Raw genomic sequence first — 27,570 nt, forward strand, 5'->3', positions numbered from 1 at the left:
TTTAGTAAGTCAATGCCAGGATATATGTATATAATGAACTTGAAATACAAGAGTGGGAGTGGAAACCCCAAGAGGTAGAAACAGTTAACAGTGAACAAGTTCAAGGTCATTTTTGAGGCAGACTAAATAGTAATTGGTTTAATACCATGGAAGAAGCACTTTCCAGAAGTCAGAGGATCCCATTTCTAATCCCTTAACCTTGGACAGTGACAGCATCTGTTTCTGTTTCCTCATCTACACATGAGCAAGAGGGACTAGATAAGGAGTTTTTAAACTTTGAACTACAAATTATGTAGCTGATAGATTCAAAATACCCTATTAAATTTTCTGAGTGTATAAATAAAGGACCATAGTTTTGTCCAGAATCTCAAAGTGGAATGTGACCCCAAAATATGTAAGAACCATTGTAAAAGACTGTTTATCACTGAGATCTCTAAGCTGGAACTTCTGGCTCAGGGTTTCCAGAAATTTCTAATAATTCAGAAGTTTGTTTCACTGAAGTGAAGGAAGAGGCATAGGATCTTTATTTGTCATTTTTCACCTTATTATTTCACTTAAGCCCTTAAAATATTAATTTATCAGCAATTTGGACCAATTATATTTAGGAATTGGGCCTATAATGCCACCTCAGTATGATTACTCATATTTCTATCTTTATGAAGTAAAGATTTTGGGGGTGTTAAGTTTGTTAAGTTTTTTTTTTTAAGATTATAAATATTTTTTATTATGTTATGTTAGTCACCATAAAGTACATCATTTGTTTTTGACGTAGTGCTCCATGATTCATTATTTGCATGTAACACACAGCACTCATTACAATACATTTCCTCCTTTAATACCCATCACTGAGCTAACCCATCCCCCTACCCCATCCCTTCTGAAACCCTCAGATTGTTTCCTGGAGTCCAGTTTCTCATGCTGTCATGGTTCTCCTCCCTTTCTGATGCCTCCCCTTCAGTTTTCCCTTCATTCCCCTCATGTCCTCCATGCTGTTCCTTATGTTCCACATGTGGGTGAAACCATATGATAATTGTCTTTCTCTTCTTGATTTATTTCACTAAGCATAATCTCCTTCAGTTCCATCCATGTTAATGTGAATTGTGGGTATTTGTCCTTTCTCACGGCTGAGTAATATTCTATTGTATATATGAACCACTTCTTCTTTATCCATTCATCTGTTGAAAGGCATCTTGACTCCTTCCACAGTTTGGCTATTGTGGACATTGCTGTTATGAACTTTGGGGTGCATATGGCCTTCTTTTCACTATATCTGTATCTCTGAGGTAAACACCCAGGAGTACAATTGCTGGGTCATAAGGTAGCCCTATTTTTAACTTCTTGAGGAAACTCCATACTGTTTTCTAAAGTGGCTGTACCAGATTGCATTCCCAGCAACAGTGTAATAAGTTGTTTTTTTAAAAAAAATAGATTTTGGACATTAGCCTTTTATCTGATAAGACATTTGCAAATATCTTCTCGCATCCTATAGATTGTCTTTTGGTTTTGTCTACTGTTTCCTTTGTTGAAATTTAAAATAGGTTTAAACTTATGGAAAAAAATATAAGGATACTACAGGTAGTTCCCAACACACTACACCTAGTTTCCCCTATTATTACACTATAATGTACATTTGCCACACTAATATGTACATTTGCCACAATTAATGAGTCAAAATTGGTACACTATTGTCCAGTCTTCTTTTTTCAGATTTCATCAGTTTGCCCCTAGCATATCAAATTTTATCTGTTCATCAGTTGATGGGATTTGAGTATATCTGTATATCTATCTTTATAGCAGCACCACACCACACTATCTTCATTATTGTACCTTAGTAGTAAGTTTTGAAATCAGAAGTGTGAGCTCTCTAAATTTGTTCTTCTTTCAAGATTGTTTTAGCTATTCTAGATTTATTTAATTGCCCCATAAATTTTAGAATCAATTCGTCAATTTCAGAGGAAAAGAGCCAGCTGAGGTTTTGATAAGTATTGCACTGAATCTATAGATTATTTTGAAAAGCATTACCACCTTAAAAACACTAAGTTTCAGTTCATGAACATAGAATGCCTTTACATTTGTTTAGATTTTCTTTCTTTTCTTTCAACATTTCTGTAGTTCTCAACATACAACTCTTGCACTTATTTTGCTAAATTCACTCTTAAGTATTATATTCTTTTTGATACTTTAGTACATTAATTGTTTTCTTACTTTCTTCTTCAAGGTTTCATTTTATAATTTATAGAAATACAAATGTTGTTTGTATATTGCTCTTGTATCCTATAATCTTCATTAATCCATTGAAATTTATTGACTTACTTCATTACCTAATATAAGGCTTATTTTGCACAAAGCCTCCTGTGCACTTAAGAACAACATATATTCTGTTGTTGTTCAGTGGACTACTCTATATATACTACTAGATCTGGTTGCTTTAAAGTACTATTCAGGTCTTCTGTTTCCCTGGTAGACCTCCTATTTACAGTTTTTTCTCTCCATTTTTGAAAGTGGGTTATTAAAATATCTAACTATTATTGCTGAGTTGTCTGTTTTTCCCTCCAGATAGGTCAATTTTTACTTAAATTTTAATTTTACTTTATGTATTTTAATGTTATATTATTAGAACATTATGCCTGTTTATTATTACTGTGTATTTCTTGATGTGCTGATACATTTTATTATTATTAAATGTGCTTCTTTGTCTTTAATAACATTTTCTTTAATATCTGTTATTGTTTTATACTAATATAACTAATCCAACTCTCTTTTGGTCACTACTTGCATTATATATCTTATTTCATAATTTCACTTCCAAATGATTTGTCTTTGAATCTAAATTGTGTCTCATATAGACAATATATAGTAGGATCATGATCTTTTATCCTTTCTCCCACTTTTTGCTTATCCATGCATCTGTTGATAGACACTGGTTGCTTATCCACACATCTGTTGATAGACACTGGGTTCCTCAGCTTGTGGACTCAGGAGAAACTCCCCCTAAAAGTAGATTCCCTGTCCTGACTTGGCTTTGGGAACAATAGAAAAGCAAAAAATTCCTTCCAGGAATGTAAAATCACAACCTGAAATCACAGATATGTAGCTAGAATTCATACCAACTCTGTAGCCTAGGAATCCAGGTTTAAACTTTAAAGTTATAGAGACACCAGGCAGAACCAGAGCAAAACTTCCTTAGAAAAACCCGTTTTAAATGTAAGCCCCAAAGAAATCCTACAGAAAAAAATTACAAGAAACATGAGCTCAAACGAAAAATTACTTATTGAACAGAAAAGTAAATGAATTACCATGTAACTGAGTAAAACAAAACAACAAAGTCTGCAAGTTGCTCCCACAAAGATATCAGAAAGTTTTGGAAATTTAAATAAATGGAAGATGACATTAAAAATTTAGTGAAGAAATAAGATGTTGTCAAATTGCATAAAGAACTAGAAAAAAAGCAAAATATAGGATGTCTAAAATAATGAGAAACAACCATTAAAGTTATAAAGTAAATAGATGAATTAATAACATATCAGAGCATTGGAAGGGTCTACATAGCTAAATTGGGTTCACTGAGAACATTGGTAAATAGTGAAGTGGACAAATTACTAGGAAAATTATATACATATATACCAAACTAACTCACAAAGAAATAGACTATTTGAATGGTTCCATAATTTTCAAAGTTAATTAAATAAATAGAGAATAGCAGGCCTAAATAAATCTACAGGCAAGTTTACCAGACATTCACAGACATTAGCCATCTACTTGTTAAGCATTAAAAATATGTGTTATTAACATATATAATGATTTGGGGGAAAATTATTTTAAATTGGGATTCAACTAATTAAACTAATCTCTGCAAAAGAATATTTTTGCCCAGTGTAGATCGGTGAAATTTTTCTTTCTACCTTGTCTTTTTCTCTGCCTAAAATGAACTGTAAAGTGTGTTCATCTCTTATTTCATTTTTGTCTTCTCACTTTAATGTCCAGCGAGGGAAGCCACAAAAGCTCTGCTTGAGATTTCATCACATTTGTTTGTCAAGCTCTATATGCAATTTTATAGAGAGCCAAAAAGTTAATTAAATTCTTATGAGTCATACTTAGCTACTTGTGATCAACACATTTAAAAGGAACTTCCTAAATTCTACAGATATATTTCCCTATTGAGCTTTACTTAAAACGTTATTTTATAAATAAACATATAAATTTGATATTTCCTTTTTTATATATCCTTGTATGCACTAGAATTGTCTTGAAGAATTTAGTTTGTTAGCTAATATTAATCATATGTAAGATATTAGAAAATAAAATAGTGAAAAATTAAATTCTACAGTACTACAATAAAACAAATGTAAATATATTTAAATAAATTTTTATCTTTCTATTCAGAAGACAAAATGCCTTGCTTGAAGATAATATTAAACCCAAAAATATCACAAATGAATTTTGTATACTTCAGAATAATATGCACAGCTCATTAGCATAAAGGTTATTTGTAAGTCAACTGTTCACCAATTTCTGACACTTTCATCATTATAAGTAATGGTCAAGTTGCTCACAGCTTTTCCAAAGTTACCTATTCTGTAGCATATGTCCTACACAAGAGTGAAAACACCCATGTGTCTAATACCAAAATCATTATCTATTTTTTCTGTCATGTAATGATGCTATAATCAATCTCATGACCATCTGCCATAAATCAACATTAGATAGACATTCCTTTACACAGCATTTATACCCCAAGTTGGTACTCACAGCTGGAGAAAATCAACGGGCAGGAGTGCTCATCCATGGGAAAGTTGTGCAGCTGCAGCTGGCATTCTGCATTTATAGTGAGCCTGCAGGAGAGCCAAGGGTCACTCTTGAGGTCAGCCAGGAGCAACCCAGAAAAGTCCCAGGTCAAAGCTAAGGATCAGTCACCTTTTACCACAACTGGGGAGTGAGAGCAGTGCACTTAACTCACTCTCGGCATTGGTGCCATTCAGGGATAACCATTTAGTGGCTTTTGTGTTATTTTGTTCTGTTTTTAATTATTGGTAGCAGAGAGAATTTCAGTTACTAAAAATTCCAAACTATGTCTAGAAATAAAACCCAAGTCAGAGAGAAGACAAATAAAAACAAATATTATTGTGTATGTCTTTGTCTTCAATATGTTTGACTAAATTAAAACCTTCCATTTTCAAACTAGTATATTTCTCTAAATAGGTATAATGCCAAACTAATCCACTTGTAGAAGGGACTTCATATTTGGACAACACTCTCATTAGACTATGCAGGTGGTGGCTATATAAGCGTGTGCATTGCATCCTTCAAGAACAGACAGCCCGGGGACGCCTGGGTGGCTCAGTTGGTTAAGCAGCTGCCTTCGGCTCAGGTCATGATCCCAGTGTCCTGGGATCAAGTCCCACATCGGGCTCCTTGCTCATCAGGGAGCCTGCTTCTCCCTCTGCCTCTGCCTGCCATTCTGTCTGCCTGTGCTTGCTCTCTCCCCCTCTCTCCCTCTCTAAAAAAAAAAAAAAAAAAATTTTTAAAAAAAAAAAAAAAAAAAAGAACAGACAGCCCTGGGGCCCGAGTTCCTATGAAGGATCCCAGTATAGGTGATGTCCCCAATCTGGTTTGCTGAGGCTCACCTTCACTTCAGAGTCTCCTCTGCACTCCTTTAAGACTAATGTGGAAAAACCTGTTACAGACTCCAACTCTCTAAATATAATCCATCAGCTGAGCTACCTGCTGTGGATTTGTTGTTGTTGTTCCCCGCCTGCCAAAATTATTTCCCTGAAAGTTGAAATTCTCCAATCTTCCACTTCTTTTGGTTTTAATCTGTACTTTTGTTTGTGATGTGGATACTTGTTTACCATTCTGAGTTATAGACTTCACATGGTCACAACTCACCTGCAATTAAGAGCTCATTTACTAAATGTGGGGGTGAGAGAAGAGAAATGCCCAGGGGCTGGTGGTGGGCTTCACTGAGCCAAGAAGATAAATGGGTCAGAAGAGTTAGACAAGTCACCTTCTCCTGAGGCATGCAGAATTTACAATGCCTTTCCGACACTCAGGAGGAGACATCCCATAGGCAGGAGGCTCCAAGCATCTGGACTATAGACACGAAGTTCTGGGTTGGAGGTAGGCATGTGGGAAACCTCAGAATAGATGTGGAAATGGATTAGTTAAGCCAGCAGGAGAGAGAAAAGTGAGTGAAGTAATGAGGAAGTCCTGAGGCAGAAAGAACAGAAGGAGAAGGCTTCACAAAAGCAGGAGCAGGAGACAGAGAGAGGAGCCATGGTGCTGCAAAGGTGGTGAAAGAAAGTGATAGAAGAGAGTGAGCACATATAGTGCTCCTAAGAGATCATGGGCAGTGGGGACAACAGTGTCTGGAGGATACTACCCTGATCCTAACTCTAGGCAAACAGAAAAGCTGCCCAAGGTGCAGGGTATCCCTCTGGTATGTTGCAGCTTGGTGTTCACTTAGACTTGGGCCAGCCTTGTGGAAAGACTTCTGAGAGATATAGACACGGGCACAAATTCTGATAACACTAGTTTTCAATGGTGACTTTGGACAAGCAAGTCAATTCACGTCTTTGAAGTGCAGTTTCTCTTACCTTGCCCAGCTTTGTAAGGGCTGCCTGGCCCCCAGGAAGACTCATTACACTGTAGCTGCCACTTCCATTAAGGATGTACTGGGAAATGTCCTCTGTGCTCTTTTTTTCCTGTGGTCTTAAATTTGGTTATGATTACATTTGTTAATTAATACACCAAGACATCTTTATTTTTCTAGCCTTAAATATATTTAACCCATGGGTTAAATATATTAAAGAAAATTCCACAGCCCACTTCCAACAGACATGGATTCTGATGAAGGAATCAGTTTATATTCATTGAAGATCATTTGTATGCCTTTATTCTTTATTTTCACATATAGTGACATTGGAACAAACTTTTTCAGGATCCTGTAGCCTGTCGAACATGAGAAGTGATAGAATGCAACAATGAAAATAGGGTCCCATCTCTACAATGATCTAAATTATCAACCAGTCAGTGATTAAAAATCCACCAACATCTCACCTTAAAGTATAAAGGATTTTCCCATCATTCCAAATTCTGAGGAGCTGATTGGGGGTGGTGATCCAGTGAGCTTCTGCAGTTTTAGAATTACGGAAGATTGTATCTGGAATCCATATTAATCCCACCATGTTGCTGTTCAGAGTGAGTATTTTCATTGTACTGTTGAATCGAAGGCGACTGTCTGTCCAGGTCTGAGCAAAAAATATGTCAATTTGATATTCCTGAAACAGAGCAAAAGGAGAGGCAAAGTGGTTCTATTAATGAATTTTCTGTATGCTTTGTTTTCGTCAAAAGTTTGGCTTTCCTTCATGTTTACACCCTTATCCCCCACATCCCTTTCTGTTAGCTCTCAGTATAGTGCCTTGCTCAACATGGTAAACATTTTAACAAATGATAACCAGTATTATTAGTGATATTATTATGTGATAAGATATGTACAAAATATTCTGTAAGTCTTAAATGATAATAAACATATAAAATGTGATAAGGGGCTAGTGGTAGTAGACTATAATTGAAAGCCCAGAATCAGATCTCTCTGCATTCACAAGTCCAAGCTTTAACAGGTAATATGACCTATTGAAGCCTCATTCTAATCTGTAAAATGGGTGGAATGCCCACATCCTAAATGGGTTATAAAGAAGAAAGGAGATGATTAAATGAAAAACCCTTAGTGTCTGGCATAGATCCATACAGTATTAGCTTATATAAGAATTATCATTTTCACTTTAAAGTCTTATTGAACCACACACTCAAATCAAAAAGAAAAGTAAGAAACAGGCAACAACAAAGAATTATAAAGGTGACAGACACCCACACCAACTGCTAATTCAACAGAAGGCTGGTGAGGCTCACAGGACCTCTGTAACTAGAAACATTTTGGTATTCCCAGAACAGAATAAGACTTTGCTGCAACCATTAGATGTGGAATAGGACCAATTTCACCATGAGACCTAAAGAAATGTCCCGAGACTGTACCATCCCAAAGACCATTCCCCTAAGCACAGTTTAAAGGATTATCATCAATTAGGTCCATAGTAAAGAGGATCTAGAAGCAGACTGTTAGAGATTCTTATTTCTTTCATTTCATTTACATATTAGATATAATAATGAATTACTCTTACAGAGTGTGGGTTTAGTAATTCTAAACAAATCCCACATTTATTCTTTCCACTGAGTTTCCAGTTAAAGAACCTTTCTGAGGTAGTTAATTCAACTGACCAGATCCTGTTTGTTATTAATGAATCCATTCATTCATCATCTCTTTGCTGCAGTGCATATGCCATGACCTGCAAATCACTGAAGACCGAGTACTGTGCCGACAAGAAAATTATCTCCCTTCATGGAGCTTATATTTTAGTCTGGGAATTAAACATTCAGTTAAGGTTAAAACAAAACAAAACAAAACAAAACAAAAACAAAACAGCACGAGTTTGATGGTCACATATAGCAACCAGAAAAATGAATTTGGTTAGGATTCCAGCTAGAAAAGATAAAAAGCATCCAAGTTTTTAATGTAGAAAGAATTATGTATAGGGAATTTGAGTCTTGCTTAAGCATTTGAACAGCTAGGGGAACAAAGCGAGGGGCAGGTTATTGTGGGAACTTTCAGGGCTGAATGAACTCTCAACATCCAGACGGACCCAGTGCAAGTCCTCCCCTCTGTCCATTTGCCTGCCTAAACATGCCTCTGGGGAATAATAACCTCTGTGTCATTATCGCCTTCTGGAACTTTGCACATCTCTCATTAACAGACTCTAAACTTGGAAATGCACACAGAGAGAGAAACAAGAGGAAGTTTGTGTGTATGTGTGTGTGCGTGTGTGTGTGCCCGCATGTGTATGTGTTATTTCCTGTTGTATACTGACTAATTTTAAAATGGGTTTGGAACACCAAAAGTCAGTCAGTTAAGTGTCCAACTCTTGTTTTTAGCTCAGGTCATGATCTTAGGGTCCTGTGATAGAGTCCCACATTGGGCTCTCAGCAAGTGAGGAGTCTATTGGGATTCTCTCCCTCTCTCTCTCTCTCCTCCTTCCTTCACTCATGCATGTGTGCTCTCTCTTTCTAAAAAAATAATTTAAAAAACTTCAAAAATAAATAAATAAGTATGGGTTTCAAACAGTGCTGAAACAAGTAAAATAAGTCAGAAAAAGAAAGACAAATACCTATGATCTCACTTATATGTGGAAACTAAAACAAAACAAAACAAAAAACTGAAGTCATGGATACAGAGAACAGACTAGTGGATTCCAGGGGTGGAGACTGAGAAGTGGGAGAAGCAGTGAGGGGAATCAAAATGTACAAACTTCCCATTATTAGATGAATAAATCCCAGGGGTGCAATGTGCAGCATTGTGACTATAGTTGACAATACTGTATTGCATAATCAAAAGTCACTAAGAGTAGATTGTAAAAGCTCTCATCACAAGAAAAATATATTTCTAATTGGATTTATTGTGGTGACCATTTTGCAATATATATGTAAATCAAATCATTATTTGTATAACTGAAACTGATATTATGTTAAATGTCAATTTTATCTCAATAAAAATAAAATCAGTACTTTGAAAAAGAGTGCTATAACAAATATATAACATGTAGTGTTGGCTTAGGACTGGAAGCAAGGTTGCTCATGTCACACATGGGTAAAATGTTTGGTAAAGTTGACACCTGCAATAAGGCAGAGCATGTCTAATGAGTACAGAGCTCTTTGAACAATGGTTGGAAAAGGAACATTAATTAGAATGTGTTGGCTGCTATTGACTGTGCTTGGTAAGTTTACATAAGAAAGAAATTATCTCAGAAGGTAATTGGCCAGTTGGAAAGTAGTTATGAAAGAGAAAAGAAAGATAAATCACATACAAGTTCTTATAGGGTTAGAAAAGGCAACTGCTCCTCATCTCCATCAGTAAATCATATCAAGAAATCCCTTGAGAGTTAAAAGCCTATTGAAGCTCAGCTTTGCAGAAATAATCAGACCACTGCTAAAAATTGGTAAATGGGTTAAGTTGCCACCCTATAAAATCTTTAATTGTATATGGTTTCAGGATAAGAGACCAAGGTCTAACTCTTCCACTGAAGGCTGATATAGCCAAGGCACTTGTACTTAATTTAAAAGGAGGAGTAAGAGTTCATTTGAAAGTAAAAGGGTGGGAGAGGCAGTGACATGGGAAAGCCAAGACACTTAATGGACCCTAGAATTGCGTTGACAAAAGTTCTGTGAATGTGGCTATGCACATTTGAAACTCTCTTAATAGGTAAGAAGCTGGCTAGGTTTTAGAGAGCTCTACTGCCAAAGGACCATCAAGTCAGGAAAAGACATCTGTGACTATTTGAAACTAAGATTACTTTTGCATTACTATCTATAAAGAGCAGATTGTGATCTGGAAAAGCTAATTAGACCTTAATGGGGACTTCTTCTCCAATACCCACTTTCCCATGACCAATGCAGTTAGTGGAAAAATAATAAACTCTTGAACAATGGAGTCCTTTGGAGCCATACTCTGGGAGCAGAATTAGTTTAATTAAAGGAGATGCTTTCTTCCCAAGGAACAGAGCCTGCTCAGGATCTGTCCAGTGGGGTCTCAGAATTTCTGCAAACCAGTGAGTTGACTGTGATTTTCCTGGCTCTTCTCCATCACTGCAGATATACTACACATGTGCGGATAGGTCAAATAGCTTTACTTTTTGTTTAGGAGTCAGTGGACAAAGGAAAACCATGTGAATTAATGTGGATGCCAGCACACATACAAATAATCTTGAGCTTGAGGCTGGGACCAGGTGGACCTTTTGGGATGCTTCATTTGAAGAAGGATAGGCTGAATCTTCCCTGACGAAGGAGAGAGAAAATATTTGGCAGCTAGATACAGATTATGGTGGTCATTGGTCCTATTCACCAAACAGCCCTCTCTGCGTATATGTGGTAGAATTGCATCTCCCTTACACCCTGTTGGGGCTGTGTCTGGCCATCTTATTTGTGATGAAGTGAAATGTAAACAGAGTGGGGTGTGCCATTTCTGGGATGGCTTTTTCAGAGCACAACCCCTTTACAAACTCTGAGAAACTATGGAGCACAGTCTTTGTTGATTCATGCTGGACACATATCGTGGATGCAAAATTACCTGGAGCAGTTTGTAAGAGGATCACTTCTCAGCCTGTACCAACTGGTACCCAGAAAGAGTTGGAAAGGGGAGTGGGATGCAGGGAGGAGTTGCTGCCTTCTTTATTGAGAAGGTGACTTATAACAAAGACCTTGGTGAGGTACAGGAGTGAGCCATACAGATAAGTGGAGCAAGCAAGTTCAAAAGCATACTGGATGAGCAAGTAACAATTCTGCCAGACAGAGTAGACTGAATGAGGAGGGTAGGCACCTTAACTCCTTCAGGCCAGAGTTTTAGCCTTACAATGGTGCTGTGTAAAAATGGCAAAACAAAGAGTGTCCTGAAGATAGGGCCCTCCTCTTCGCCCCTCCTCTCCTATTGTCTCTGGTCCCTATGCCCATTAATACACAGGTTATATACCTTCACAATAAAATACTTTGAAATGCAGATCTGAAATCAGTAAATTATATAGCAAGATGAGAACATTATCCAAAGTCACTCTTACGAGGTACAGATGCTTCTGGACCTTCTAGGCTCTGATTACTGAGTAAAAGACTATAATAACCCTTCCTCTCAGGGGGTAAACTGAGACCTAAGAGATTAAGTAATTTTCATCAAGTCACACTGAGCTGCTAAGTACCAATTGTTCTAAACTACACAGTCAAAACCTGCTTCCCTGGAGGTGATTGAGAGCAATTGAAATCTAGTTGTTAGAGGTAGAAACCACTGGAAATGTGAGAGGAAGGGCTCCAATGCAGAAGTTCCCTCCTTGTTCACCCTGTTTGCAAACCACATGAGGTTACTTTCCTTGGACTCAGTTTTCTTATCTGTAAAATGGGGTGGTTAATGTAGCTCAAATGTAAGGACCTTCCAATTCTAACATTTTATATTTCCATATCCTTGCTTACATTAGTGTTTCACTGTTGAAAGTAATTTTCCATTTCCCTCTTTTCTGTCTTAATTTTGCAATAAAGATGAGATAGAATGACTTCTATCCATGTTCTATTTCCTGCCACTGGAAAGAACTTTGTATGTTTGAGTTCTACATGAAGTACAGTTGCCTCTCCCCATCATCTTTGGGGGTATATATTCTCTGACCCCCAGTGTATACCTGACACCGTGGATAGTACTGAACCTTATATATACTATGTTTTTTTTCCTATACAGACATGCCTATGATAAAGTTTAATGTATCAATTAAAGATAGTAAGAGATTAATAACTGATTAAAAACAGAACAATTGTAACAAATGTATTGTAAAAAAGTTACATGAATGTGATCTCTCTCAAAATACCTTATAGTACTGTAGTTATCCTTTTTCTTGTGATGATGTGAAATGATAAAATGTGTATGTGATGAGCTGATGAAATAAATGACATAAGCATTGTGACATAACATTAAGCCACTACTGACCTAATGATAGATCAGGAGGAGAGTCATCTCTTCTGGACTGAGGTTGATTAAGAGCTAGTGAAACCACAGATAAGTGGGAACCACTGTAATCAGAGCCATGTGTGAGGTTGTAGCTTGAGGAGTGAGACATGGATTCCTGTCCCCAACCCCAATATTACTTTCTTGTAAGGGAAAAGAGCACACCATGATGCTCTGGAATTGGGGACAGTGGGGTTTGGAGGGATACTAATTTATTCTGAAGCCCTGACAGAAACTCTAACTCAAGAGGGTATAGTGAAGATGGTATGTGTGGTACATGGGGTAGATGTTTTATTGTGTCTACATTTGATTAAATGTTGAAGAAACATTTCCCATTCACAGAGAAATATTTTTATGTTTCTCAAACTTTCTTTGTAATGTCATTAATCATTTTTCCTTTCTGTAGAAGAAAAAAAATATTCTTACAAATAAACATTTTATATAATTGATAAGTAGCTGTGAAATTAATGTGTTTAAAATACTAATGAGTGTAACACGTGATGAATGTGCAGAATCCCCCAGTTTAAATCATGCTTGTGGAGAATCTATGTTCATAATTTGTTTTAACAATTGGAGAGCTTAATGATTCTTAAATAGGCCATGAATTATTGCAACATGTGGAGCATTTTGACAAAACAGAAGAAAAATCATGCTTCTTAATGATATCAATTTGTAACTTCTAAAACTCAGAAAAATTACTTCCTAACACTTTCCCCTTTCCTTTAACATAGAAGAGGGTCAAATGGAAAAAAAAATGTTTAATAAAGGACAGGGACTTGGAGATTCGGTTTGCAGGAGACACACATTCCCAGGGGGCAAAGGCTTTCTTCCTTAGATCCCAAGCACATTAGCACCATGCCTGGTACTGATGGATAAATATATTAGTAAAATGAGTCACTGGAAATTTTCTTTATAAAATGGTAATCACAGACCCATTCCAATTATAGGCTGCTCAGATAACTCATCTACGGGCAAAGGTTAGCTGAAAGTATAAGAAGTACAACACAAAGTTATCCAAAGGTGTTCATTTTTCCTTAAACACAGTTTCTGCCACTTTCAGATTTCCATTTGAAAATGCACCTATCCTTGCTACCCAAACTCTCACTGTCTCAATATTCACTATGACAGTTCACAAACATTATTATCCAACTTTACTACCAAGTGGAAAATCTGTGATATTGAATCTTTATGTGCACATTAGCAAAACTTTAAAGAGAGAGGTGAACGGTAAAAGTGTGTCTTGTACTTTGGAAAGTTATTTGTGAAAACAGCTATAAAGATTCTTTTTATTTTGTCCATGGCCTTGTCCATGTGACTTAATAGCAAAAGTGACAGCGGCAGAAACTTGGAAAGTCTTGAGTGCTGGGGCTGGCCCCTCTTGTTGCTTGGGGGAACCCTGTAACCACCAAACAAATGAGTCTAGGTCAATCTGCTAGAAATGAGACAAATGCCCAGAGATGTTCATGGCCCCAGCTAAAGTCAAGCCAACACCTAGACAGATGAGTAATGCCATCATTGACTAGCCAATCCTAACCTAGCCATCCTAGATCATACAGCTTACACAATCAATCCAAGAATCATGAGGAATAATAAAAACCCAGATTTTTAGGATGGTTTGTTACACAGCAAGCTGACCGATAGGCCTCATACACCAGATGTTACATTTATTGGCATTACATTTTTCAATCCCCTTCCCTTTCCTAGAAAGTTCAACTCCTCAAAGTTTGTGATATTCATGTCTTCATGTCTTCAAACCTACCAAACTTATTGCAAAACTGAGCCCAATTTTAGATAGTATCTTTATTATCTTTTGGATATTATCTCTCTATTCTTTGAAATGGGGAAGAAAATTATAGTTCATAACCAGCACAGTACTTAGATAGCCTTTTTGGGTTGTTATATAGGTATTTAAGAGTATTTCATTTTTTTTTTTTTTTTGGTTTAAATTCAATTATCCAACATATAGTACACACTTAGTTTCAGATATAATGTTCAGTAATCCATCAGTAGCATATAACACCCAGTGCTCACTGCATCACTTAATGCCTATCACTCAGCCACCCCATCCCTTATGCTATTTCTTATATTTCACATATGCATGAAACTGTATGATAATTATCTACAATTGACTTACTTCACTTAGCATAATACCCACCAGATCTATCCAAGTTGATGTAAATGATGAGTATTCATCTTTTCTGATAGCTAAGTAATATTCCTTTGTATATGTACATCACATCTTCTTTATCCATTCATCTTTCAAAGGACAGCTCAGCTCTTTCCACAGTTTGGCTATTGTGGACATTGCTGCTATGAACATTGGGGTACAGGTTCCCCTTTGAATCACTACATTTGTGTCTTTGGGGTAAACACCTAGTAGTGTAATTGCTAGGTTGTAGGGTAGCTCTATCTTTAACTTCTTGAGGAACCTCCATACTGTTTTCCAGAGTGACCATACCAGCTTGCATTCCCATCAACAGCATAAGAGGGTTCCACTTTTTCCACATTCTTGCCAACATTTGTTGTTCCCTGTCTTGTTAATTTTGACCATATGGACTGGTATGAGGTGGTATTTCATTGTGGTTTTGACTTGCATTTCCCTCATGCCAAGGGATGTGGAGCATTTTTCATGTGTCTGTTGACCATTTCTCTTTGGAGAAATGTCTGTTCATCTTTTGCTCATTTCTTGACTGGATTCTTTGTTTTCTCAGTGTTGAGTTTCATAATTTCTTCATAGATCTTAGATACTAGCCCTTTATCTAATATGTCATTTGCAAATATCTTTTTCCATTCCATAGGTTACCTTTTAGTTTTGTTGACTGTTTCCTTTGTTGTGCAGATTTTTATCTTGATGAAGTCCCAATAGTTCATTTTTGCTTTTGTTTCCCTTGCCTTTTGAGAGGCGTCTAGCAAGACATAGCTGTGGCTGAGGTCGAAGAGGTTGCTGTCTGTGTTCTCCTCTAGGATTTTGATGGATTCCTGTCTCACATTTAGGTCTTTCATCCATTTTGAGTTTATCTTTGTGTATGATGTAAGAAAACGATCCAGTTTCATTCTTCTACATGTGGCTGTCCACTTTTACCAGCACCATTTATTGGGGAGACTGTCTTTTTTCCACTGGATATGTTTTTCCGTGTTGTTGAAGGTTAGTTGGCCATAGAGTTGAGGGTCCATTTCTGGTTTCTCTATTCTGCTCCATTGATCTATATGACTGTTTTTGTGCCAGTACTGTATTTTTTTTTTTTTTTAATGATCACAGCTTTGTAATATAGCTTGAAGTCCAGAATTGTGATGGCACTAGCTTTGGTTTTCTTTTTCAACAGTTCTCTGGGTATATGGATATTTTCTGGGTCCATACACATTTTAAGATTATATGTTGCAGTTCTGTGAAAAATGATGGTATTTTGATAGCGATTGCATTGAATGTGTATATTGCTTTGGGTAGCATAGATATTTTAACAATATTTATTCTTCCAATCCATGAGCATAGAATGTTTTTCAACTTCTTTGTGTCTTACTCAATTTTTTTCTTAAGTGTTCTGTAGTTTCTAGAGTATATATCCTTTACCTCTTTGGTTAGGTTTATTCCTAGATATCTTATGGGTTTTGGTGCAATTGTAAATGGGATCAATTCTTTAATTTCTCTTTCTTCTGTCTCATTGTTAGTGTATAGAAATACAACTGATTTCTGTGGGTTGATTTTATATCCTGCCACTTTGCTGAATTCCTGTATGAGTTCTAGTAATTGTGGGGTGGAGTCTATTGGGTTTTCCATATAAAGTATCATGTCATCTGTGAAGAGTGAGACTTGACTTCTTCTTTGCCATCCGATGCCTTTTATTTATTTTTGTTGTCCGATTGCTGAGGCTAGGACTTCTAATACTATATTGGACAACAGTGGTAAGAGTGGGCATTTCTGTTGTGTTCCTGACCTTAAAGGAAAAGCTCTCAATTATTCCCCACTGAGAGTGATATTTACTGTGCACTTTTCATAGATGGCTTTTATGATATTGAGGTGTCTTCCCTCTATCCCTACACTATGGAGAGTTTTATTCAAGAAAGGATGCTGCATTTAGCCAAATGCTTTTTCTGCATCAATTGAAAGGATCATATCATTCTGTAATTCTCATTTTGATAGGGTCTTTTTCTTTTTGAGGGATCAAGGTAATGCTGACCTCACAGAATGAGTCTGGAAGTTTTCCTTCCATTTCTATTTTTTTAATACAGTTTCAGAAGAATAGGTATTACTGGTAGAATTCCCCTGGAAAGCCTTCTGACCCTGGACTCTGTTTGTTGGGAGATTTCTGATCCCTGCTTCAATTCCCTTACCAGTTATGTGTCTGTTCAGGTTTTCTATTCTTCCTGTTTCAGTTTTCATAGTTTATACATTTCCAGGAATGCAACCATTTCTATCAGATCTAATTAGTTGGCATATATTTGCTCATAATATGTTCTTACAATTGTTTGTATTTCCTTGGTATTGGTTGTGATCTCTCCTCTTTCATTCATGATTTTATTAATTGGAGTCTTTTCTCTTTTTTAGAAGTATGGCTAGGAGTTTATCATTGATATTAATTTTTTCAAAGAAGCAGCTTCAAGTTTCATCGATCTGTTCTACTGTTCTTTTGGTTTCTATTTCATTGATTTCTGCTCTAATCTTTATTATTTCTCTTCTTTTGCTTGGTTTAGGCTTTATTTGCTGTTCTTTCTCCAGCAACTTTATTAGTATATTCAGATTGTGTATTTGAGATTTTTTCTAACTTTTTGAGAAAGGATTTTATTGGTTTGTACTTCCCTCTTAGGACCACCATAGTTGTATGAAAACTTTAGAATCATTGTGTTTTCATTTTTATTTGTTTCCATGAATTTTTTTAAATTCTTCTTTAATTTCCTGGTTGACCCATTCATTCTTTAGTAGGGTGTTCTTTAAATTCCAAGTATTTGACTTCATTACAAATTTCCTCTTGTGATTAAGTTCAAGTTCCAAAGCATTGTGGTCTGAAAATATGCAGGGAATAATCCCAATATTTGGTACTGGTTGAGACCTGATGATTGACCCTGTATGTGATCTATTTTGGATAATGTTTCATGTGTACTTAAGAAGAATGTGTATTCTGTTGTTTTAGAATATGCTCTGTATATATCTGTGAAGTCTGCCTGGTCCAGTGCATCATTTAAGACCCTTCTTTCCTAGTTGATCTTCTGCTTAGATGATCTGTCCATTGCTCTGAGTGGAGTATTTAATTCCCCTACTATTATTATATTATCTTTGACATTTTTTTAAATTTTGTTATTAATTGGTTTATATAATAGGCTGTTTCCAAGTTAGGAATATAAATATTTATAATTGTTAGATCTTTTTGTTGCATAGACCTCTTAAGTATGATGTCGTGTCCCTCTTCATCCCTTTGGTTTAAAACTAATTTGTATTATATACCTGGCTTGCAGACTGAATCAATAGCCTATGTCATTTTTAGAACTCTGTATGTATATGTGCATAATTATATTTTATTTTATTTTATTATTTTATTTTAATGTTATGTCAGTCACAATACAGTGCATCATTGGTTTTTTAAAATATTTTATTTATTTATTTATTTGACAGAGAAAGAGAGATCACAAGTAGGGAGACAGGCAGGCAGAGAGAGAGGGGGAAGCAGGCTCCCCGCTGAGCAGAGAGCCCAATGTGGGGCTCGATCCCAGGACCCTGAGATCATGACCTGAGCCGAAGGCAGAGGCTTAACCCACTGAGCCACCCAGGCACCCTACATCATTAGTTTTTGATGTAGTGTTCCATGATTCATTGTTTGCATATAACATCCAGTACATCATGCAACCCATGCCCTCCTGAATACCATCACCAGGCTCACCCATCCTCCTACCCCTCTCCCTTCTAAAACTCTCAGTTTGCTTTCCGGAGTCCATAGTCTCTCATGTGTTTTAATTGTTTACATTAAAATGTACTACCTAGATACAAATTCCATTCTGGAATCTTCAGTACTTATAATTAATGAAAGCATACCTTTTATAATACAAGTACAAAAAGGATACTAATTGATCAATATGCCATGTATTTTTCCAATTGCAGGAAACGATTAAAATTGTATACATAAAAAAACTAATTTTTCTAATATGAATATTGTTACCCCAGCTTTCTTTTGATGTCCATCAGCATGATAAATGGTTCTCCACCCCCTCACTTTCAATCTGGGTATGTCTTTAGGTCTGAAATGAGTATCTTGTAGACAGCATATGGATGAGTCTTGCTTTTTTATCCAATCTGATACTCTGTCTCTTTTGATTGAAGCATTTAGCCCATTTACATTCAGAGTAACTACTGAAAGATAAGAAGTTAGCGCCATTGTATTATCTGTACAGTCCCTGTTCTGTAGATTGTCTCTGTTTCTTTTTAGACTATGTTACTTTTGGCTCTCTTCACTTACAGGATCCCCTTTAATATTTCTCCAGGGTTGGAAATTCTTTTAGTTTCTGTTTGTCCAGGAAGTTCTTTATCTCTCCTTCCATTCTGAATGTCAAACTTACTGGATAAAGTATTCTTGGCTGCCTATTTTTCTCATTTAGTACCCTGAATATATCATGCCACCCTTTTCTGACCTGCCAAGTCTCTGTGGATAGGTCTGCTGCCAGTCTAATGACCCTACTCCTGTAGCTTAAGAACCACTTGTCTTGAGATGCTTTTAGGATTTTCTTTTCATCTCTGAAATTTTCAAGTTTCACTATTATATGTCAGGGTGTTGATCTATTTTTATTGATTTTGAGGGGGGATTCTCTTTACCTCTTGGGCTTGATTGCCTGTTTCTTTCCCCAGATTAAGATTGTTCTCAGTTATGATTTGCTCAAATATTCCTTCTGTCCCCTTCTCTCTTACTTCTTCCCCCAGGACCCCAGTGATTCTAATATTGTTTCACTTTATGATATTGATGCTTTCTCAAAGTCTTCCCTAATTGTCCATTAGTTGCTTTTCTCTCTTTTCCTCAGAACCCTTCATTTCCATCATCTTGTCTTCTATGTCACTGACTTTCTCTTCTGTGTCATTTATCCTAGCTGTTAGAGGATCTATTTTAGACTGCATCTCTCTCTGTTAAGTCATTTTTAACTTCAGCATCATAAAATTTTATTTCTGTACTAAGAGATTCTCTGGTGTTTCTTATTACTTTTTTTCAACCCATCTAGTAACTTTATAATCATTATTCTGAATTCCAGCTCTGACATTTTACTTATATCCATACTGACTAGATCTGTGGTAGAGAAATTTACTTCCGGTTCTTTCTTTTGTTGTGAATTCCTCCTCCTAGTCATTTTGCCCAGAGAAGAATGGATGAACAAGAGAGCAAAATCAAAAATATCAACATGACCCAAGTGAAATACACACTAGACAAATCCGAAGATGTCAGAAACCAAAAAAGAAAAGAAAAAGATAAAAGGGGGGAAGGGAGAAAAAATATAATGTCTGCTTGGACAAAACAGGGTGATCCACTTGGTCCCGGGTGTATTTTAGTCTACTTGTTAGAAAACACTAAATCCCCAATTTGTAAAGAAAACAAACAAACAAACAAACAAATATATATATATATATATATGAAATTGAACACAGTGAAAAGAAGCTAAAAATTAAGAATATATCTATAAAATGTAAACGTAAGAATGTAAGTTTAAAAAAAAAGACTCCAAAACAAAGAGTTGATAAAATAAGAAACTAGTGAAAAGGAGGAAAAAAGGAAAAGGAAAATTTTAAACTGAAATATAAAAGAATCATGAAAAAATCCCTTGAATTCTATATACTATTTTCCCTTAGCCTTGGAGTTTTGAAGTTTTGTAGGCTCCATAAACTTGATATTCACCTGCTGTTCCAGCTGGTCTTCTGAGGGAGGGGCCTGCTGAGCTGAGTTTCAGGTGTCTTTGCCTGGGAGTTGCACCACCCTTTGCCAGTGGGCTGGGTTCAGTGTAAGTTGCTTGGAGTTGCTCTATGAGGTTTTTGTTCCCTGAAGGCTTTCCACTTCTCTTTAGAGGATGAAAATAAAATTGGCCACACCTGATCTCCAGCCTTGGCGCTCAAAGTTCGTGGCCTCCTCTCTTCAGGGAGACAGCAAGGAAAAGCAGTTTTCAATCTGTGTGTGCCAAACTCTGCAGACTCCTGCAGTACATGCCTGTACTGATCCTCCCAGGGGAAGGTGGAGTGTCCCTGTGTTTCTTCCCTTTGTAGGGCCCCTACATGGACAACAATTCCCTGATCCTGCTGGGGTTCAGGGCTTATGGCAAATTGAGCTGAGAACCCCCTCCTGGGCTCCCTGACAATAGCTGGTTTCCCTGCTCCAGTGCTTGGGAACTTTGGATCAGGTACCCCTGTTCTTTCTGTGACGCTGGGGATCCTGAGACCACACTGTCCCTCCTAGGATTCTGCCCCACTTCGTCTGATCACCTTTTGGGCAGGGACATTTCTCACTGAAGCAGACTTCTAAAAGTTCCAATCTTGCAGTCTGGGGCTATATCACTTTCCAGTAGCCAGGTTATGGAGGCTCCCCTACACCCCCTACCGTTTATCTTCCAATACAGCCCCTCAGATTCACTTCTCTGCACCCCCTACATTGCAAAAATTTATTGTTTTTCTATTTGTAGAATCCCAACAAATCTTTTTTTACATCTCTGGTTGAATTCATAGGTGTACAGAATGATTTGATAGTTATCTAGATAAATTCAAGGGACCAGATGAAATGAGGTCCCCTCCTCTTCTGCCATCTTGCCTCTTGGAAATTGGAATTTCTGTATGGACTGCAAATATATCATAATACTTTTACTTGAAAGTGGAATATAGCCTTCCACTACCTAAAAATTGCTATTTTTTTCTATTTTCATAAACAGATTGGAATCAAATGATGAAAATGCCATTGTAGTCTCATCCAGATTTGAAGAAGTTGGTATTATGATGAAAAGATGGCAAAGAGAACCACAGTCACAAGTAAAATCATAAACATAAAAACATAAAAATGCAAACATACCACTAGAGAGAATATCAATGGCACATGCATATCCAAAGTAAAGAGGGACTGTCATAGAAATAGTTTCCATTTATCACCCCTTGATGACTAGATACTTATCAGGAACTTTATCTTTGAAATTTCATAAAATGGTTTACATCCTATGACCCAAAAATTACACTGCTAGGTATGGATGAAAAAGCAGTGATTCGAAGGGGCACATGCACCCCAATGTTTATAGCAGCAATGTCCACAGCATCCAAAATATGCAAAAAGTCCAGATGCCCATTGATGAATGAATAGATAAAGAACAATGTTATATGTATATACAATGTAATATTACTCAACTATCAAAAAGAATGAAATCTTGCCATTTGCAATGACGTGGATGGAGCTAGAATTTATTATACTAAGTGAAATAAGTCCATATGATGTCACTCATATGTGAAATTTAAGAAACAAAACTGATGAACATAGAAGAAGGAAAGGAAAAATAAATAAAACAGAAATAGAGGCAAACCATAAGAGATTATTAACTATAGGAAACAAATTGAGGGTTGTGGGAGGGGAAGTGAGTGGGGTTAATTGGGTGAAGGGCATTAAGGAAGGCACTTCATGTAATGAGAATTGGGTCTTATTTGCAGCTGATGAATCACCAAACTCTATCCTGAAATTAATAATACAGTATATGTTAACTTAAAAAAAAACAGATTATAAATGGGTGTTGGGTATTAAGGAGAGTACTTGTTGTGAGGAGCACTGAGTATTATATATAAGTGATGAATCACTAAGTTCAACTCCTGAAATCAACTAACTAGAATCGAAATTAAAACTTTAAAAAAATGGTTTACAAATTTTACTTTGTTCCGTTACAGATGATACACGAAATGTGTGTTAACAATTGTTATATTTGTATGATTCTAGTCCTCAAAAACAGTATTGAGTGCCTTCCAAATGGCAGAACTGGGAATGATTCTGGGATCATACATGTCTGGAGCACAGTGCAACATGAAAACAGAGGAGGTACCTTTCAAAGATGCTTCCCTATACCTAGATTTCTAAAAAAAAATGGGTCCACCCCAAGCAACTTCATGATTGACAGCACCAGGGGCTGAGAAAGCATCATAGCCCAGGTCTGACCATTTTCTCAAACTTATTAGCCTCATATTCTCATGTTGTTCTAAAGGAAGAACTGCAAAGCCCATTGCTTCTATCACTCTTTCTGCTTCCTCTCACGGTGTATCCTGATGGAAGCATAACCTAGAGTCAGCCTGCCTGGGTTTATATCCCACCTCACTACTTAGGGTAGTGAAAACTTGGGCATACTACAAAACCTCTTCATGCCAAAGATTATCTATGCAAATTGGAAAAATAATGATTCATATATCATTTTAATTGCATTATAGAAATATATAGTTTGCATTTAACACATTAGGGCCATTTGTTTTTTAAGAAATAATTTAGTCAGCTCATATAGCCCTGGTTTTAAAAACTATTTGAAAGCTTAGTCTATGTATGTTTATACAAATTTATACAAATATACAAAATATTATACAAAAATACAAATTATACAAAATATACAAAGTATACAAAAATTTATACAAGTTATACAAAAGTACAAATATAAAATTTATACAAATATACATTATACAAATAATGTCTATTATTCAAATGCATATTACATGTATGTAGCTAGTAAATATATAAACAATTATATCTATGTACTAATTTGTGAAAGAGTATACCTGGCCCTGGAAGAAGTGACAATATGAAGTAATTATCACCTTTTACAAATAGTCATGGCAGCGTGGCTTTCTTTTCATATCCCCGCACATTGACAGAGGCCATTAAAATTCTTGCATATGTAGAGAATTTTAAGAGAATGAAGGTAGTCACAATGCTTACAAGAAAATTTCTAGTTCATTAGTGCTTGCACTTATGCAAAATAAAATTTACTGTCAATTTTGAAAAATACTGCAAATGATATGCTTTCCCACTGTAAAGTACACCTTTGCATAGAGATATTTAAAGAAAACCATGTCATGTGTAGATGTCTAGGTGCTTGCCTAGGTTCTAAGATAGCTCAGTAAATCCCTAAATTTTCTGGCTGCAAACACCCAGCCTGTGGTAGCCTTTCCTCATTAATTAAAGGGGGTGCTAGCCCCCATTCTAGGAATTGCCTTCATATGTGCAAAAGCTAAATACATTCTAAAAAGGATGTATTACAGAGATGTAAAATCCTTTCAGGTAAAGTAATGTGAAATGAATTGAGTCACCATCTGACTCAACATTCTGCAGCATTCCCGGGGCATCACCAAAATAAAGGACAAACAGAACTTCTGACCAATATGAAATGAAAACTTTTTAGCTCCTGGGACCTCATCAGTGATTTAGAGAATCCACATAATGTTCCAAGGTAGAGGAAGGAAGAAGGAGGTAGAACATACAGTATTCTTCTCCTTTCCAACAGAAGGCTTGTGTTACCCTAGGGGACCTTTACAATTAGAGGTGACTATAAAGATGTAAATCTCCCTTTGGGACATTGCTTTATAGGAGGCTCTATAAAGGTAACAGTGGAAGGTGGAAAAAAATAATGTAGCTTTCCTATGCATAGAGAGAACTATTATAATTCTGTACTGGGTTATATTTTTAATATTTACCTCTGTAAATAGGCCTCTGGGAGATCCTTGCTTTGAGCTTCTTTCCAGAATGATGAAGTACTTTTCTTTTAGGCATTACTCAGAAGTACTCATCACCACCCAAAAGGGAATTGTGAGAATTTTAGAATGTAAAATGGTCTAGTAAAACTTTGTAAAGGAAGCTGTATTAGGTGCTTACATAAGCAAGGTTTTTACTTTGTGTTATTTGCTTTTACCCTTGAAGAACTGACTCGAGCTCTTTCTCTTATCAGCAACCATAAAAATCAGGATTCCAGATTTCATAGTGCTGTTGTTGTTGTTCTTTTAACACAGTGGGTGTTAAAATGTATTGCAGATTATGTTAACAATACTCTATTTAAACTGGATGAGCAAAGGATGGGGGGAAATCTTTTTTCCAAGTTTATCGAGATATCATTAACATATTCACTGTGTTAAGTTTTAAGATATACAATGTATGACACACACATATTGCAAGTGATCATTACCATTGCTTTAGCTAGCACCTCCATTCCATCACATCATTACATTTTATTCCTGTGGTGAGAACAGAGAAAAAAGATGCTCTATCTATAATTTAAGAAGGAGACTTCTCAATAACTTTTTTTAGCCTGAAAGTGATCATTCCATGAGAAAATGTAAGTTCATACAAAATGTTTCGTTGTACAGCCGATCCCAGCATGAAGTTGGTCACAGTTGGTGACCATTCCTGGTCAAAGTTTATTGCCGAATCACATTTTATCTTCAAACAAAACTATTACTTTTTTAATATTTAGAAATAACATAGCAAGTCCTTAGCCTTGCCAGGTCTCTAAATAACTTTGCACTAGTGGGGATTCTCAATGAACACAAAGCACTTCTGAAGGAAGTCTGGATGAAACTGGAATAATGAAGAAGAATCTAAGATAAACGGTGGCTAACACAGAAAATGACAGCAGCTGATTCCCATGCTTGGGTCCCATGAGGCCACCATGCAAATTGCGGCATACAAAGTGTTAGCCTGAGCTAGCCAGAAGAGAAACTGTTGACCTCATTCTCAGATTGGAAAGCAGTCCCCACAGTGGTACTGGAAAGCCGTGTAGACACTTTTCAAGCCTTACAGAAGATACCACATCCTCAGAATGGGTGCCTCAGTGAAGAGGGAGGAGGGGTCAGGTTTTCAGTGCAAGGCTGAGAGGACAGATGCATGGGAAGAACATGAACCAGCACTTAACTAAAGGGAAGGGTTGATGCAGGATATGGAAGAAGGATCTGGAAAACAATTACAAAAATGGAGAGGAACTCCAGAACACATCAGTTTAGGACCTCTGACCTAGAAAGATTAAAATAAGCAAACCGAGCGAGCACAAACTTTATAAACTCGGGGATTAGGGTTCACAGAAGAGAGGTGTTTTGTTTTGTTTTGTTCCTAGATAGATCATACTCTGTGACACCACAGGAAATTTCTGAGATATTGTTAATCTTCCTCTATTTAAACATTTTGGATTCTCACAAATATCTAAGAAGTGATTTTAATTTGGAAACTGGTATTTTAAAAAAAAGGAGTTGTTTGAAAATCACCACTTTCTCATATAAACTAGTAGAGATGAAAAACATCACTTCATAAAATAACACTCCTTGACAGCTATAGTTCAGGTGGAAGTCAGAGGTCATGCTGAAAGCTCTACTCTCTAAAACAAACTAAATTCCTCATCAATCAGAGGAATTTCTCTCACATGAGAAATATACCCAGGTTAAAGACATAGAATAAAATCCTGGATCATAATCTTAGACATTTTAATGCACCAGTGAGTAATTAATTTACTGTGGACTCATACATCCCAAGTGTTACAATTATTTGACAAATGTTATTTTTTTAATCTGTCCAACTGCCCTATGCGGTAGATTTCATGACTTTCTCAATTTTCTATCCAAGGATGGTTCAGTGAAGATATACTTTCTTTTGAACTAGAGACAGCCAAACTATTTTCAGAATTTTTTTTCTGAAAATACTAGTGAATTAGAAAGCAGAATAAGTGAATGTAATTTACAAAATATAATTACAAAGAAAATATCATTTGAAGTTGTCAAAGTGGATCAAACAAATTTTCAAAAAGAACTCACTGTAGGTAATGTTTAAAAATGAGAATGCTACAACTACAAAAATCAGAATTTGGATGTTTTCAAAAAAGTCAAATCAAGTTTGAACTATAAAAAGAGTGTATATTGAAAAATTTCAGAAGTCCAGTGAAATATACATTTGTATAGTCTGCATATGATCTAAGGTACATTGTGTAGATCTAAGATCATTGTGTAGATCTAAGACCATTTTATTATTTGAAAAGTCTCAACATTTTTATAATGAATGTGTTTTATAAAAATGATCAATATTACCAAAATCATTTTAAAGCACATGATTTCATAGGATAAAAGGATTTCTGTGCATAAATGTAATATGACTTGTATCTGTCACCATAAGAAGAGAAAGAATGTGTTTGATGAGAATGTTTCAAATTCAGGTTCCAATCTGTCAATTCCCCAGGACTATAACACTAACGGGAATATCTCCATTTATTTATGTCCAGAAGTTTTATTGATTTGTCATTCATATTTTAGTTTATAATCTATCAGAATTGGGTTTTGTGTGAGATAGATGTTAAGTTTTCTTCTCATATTGCCATACAGTTATCCCAACACTACTGATTGAAAGAGTCACATTTTTCTCTCTGCTGTCATTACTAATCTTTTCATAAACCTAGTGTCTATCTATGCCCAGGCCTTTTTTCCAGACTCTTGAATCTGTTCCACTGACCTGTTAGTGTACCTTGACACAGATACCACTATCCTAACCATTATAGCTTTCTAATAAATACTGGTACCTAGTAGAGCAAGTCCCTCCAACTTGTTCTTTTTATTCAAAAGTATGGGGGTGAAAAAATATGGGGGTGGTGGGCTGGACAAAATTGGTGAACAGGATTGGGAGATCCAGACTTCCTGTTATGGAATGAATAAGTCACAGGAATAAAAGGCACAGCATAAGGGATATAGCCAATAATATTGTAATAACGATGTATTGGGATAGATGGTACCTACACTTGTGGTAAACACAGCATAATGTATAAATTTGTCAAATCACTAAATTGTACACTTGAAACTAATGTAATATTGTGTGTCAGCTATACTCAAACAAACAGAAAAAGTATGCTGGCCATTCCTGGTTATGTGCATATTACACACATTTTAGGGTTAGCTTATAATTTTTTTACAAAACAAAAACCGATAGGATTTTGATAGGGATTGCATTGACTCTACAGATTAATGGATACTTGCTTGTTTCCAAAATGGAGCCTTCCAA

At 36.2% G+C, this 27,570-nt stretch overlaps 1 protein-coding gene across 1 annotated transcript in view; it reads right to left on the reverse strand.

Moving 5' to 3' along the window:
- The window catches only part of LOC111161925 (gamma-aminobutyric acid type A receptor gamma3 subunit), a 674,406-nt gene that overhangs the window by 299,166 nt on the left and 347,670 nt on the right, over nt 1-27,570 (reverse strand). The window contains exons 4-5 of the mRNA XM_022525999.1: nt 7,057-7,277; nt 4,750-4,832 (exon numbers count right to left, since the gene is read on the reverse strand). Coding sequence (XP_022381707.1) covers nt 4,750-4,832; nt 7,057-7,277 — 304 coding nt within the window. The remainder of the gene's footprint in view (nt 1-4,749; nt 4,833-7,056; nt 7,278-27,570) is intronic.

This window comes from Enhydra lutris, unplaced genomic scaffold (genome assembly GCF_002288905.1).
Source record: "Enhydra lutris kenyoni isolate GAN:26980312 unplaced genomic scaffold, ASM228890v2 scaffoldscaffold87, whole genome shotgun sequence".
Lineage (NCBI taxonomy): Eukaryota > Metazoa > Chordata > Mammalia > Carnivora > Mustelidae > Enhydra > Enhydra lutris.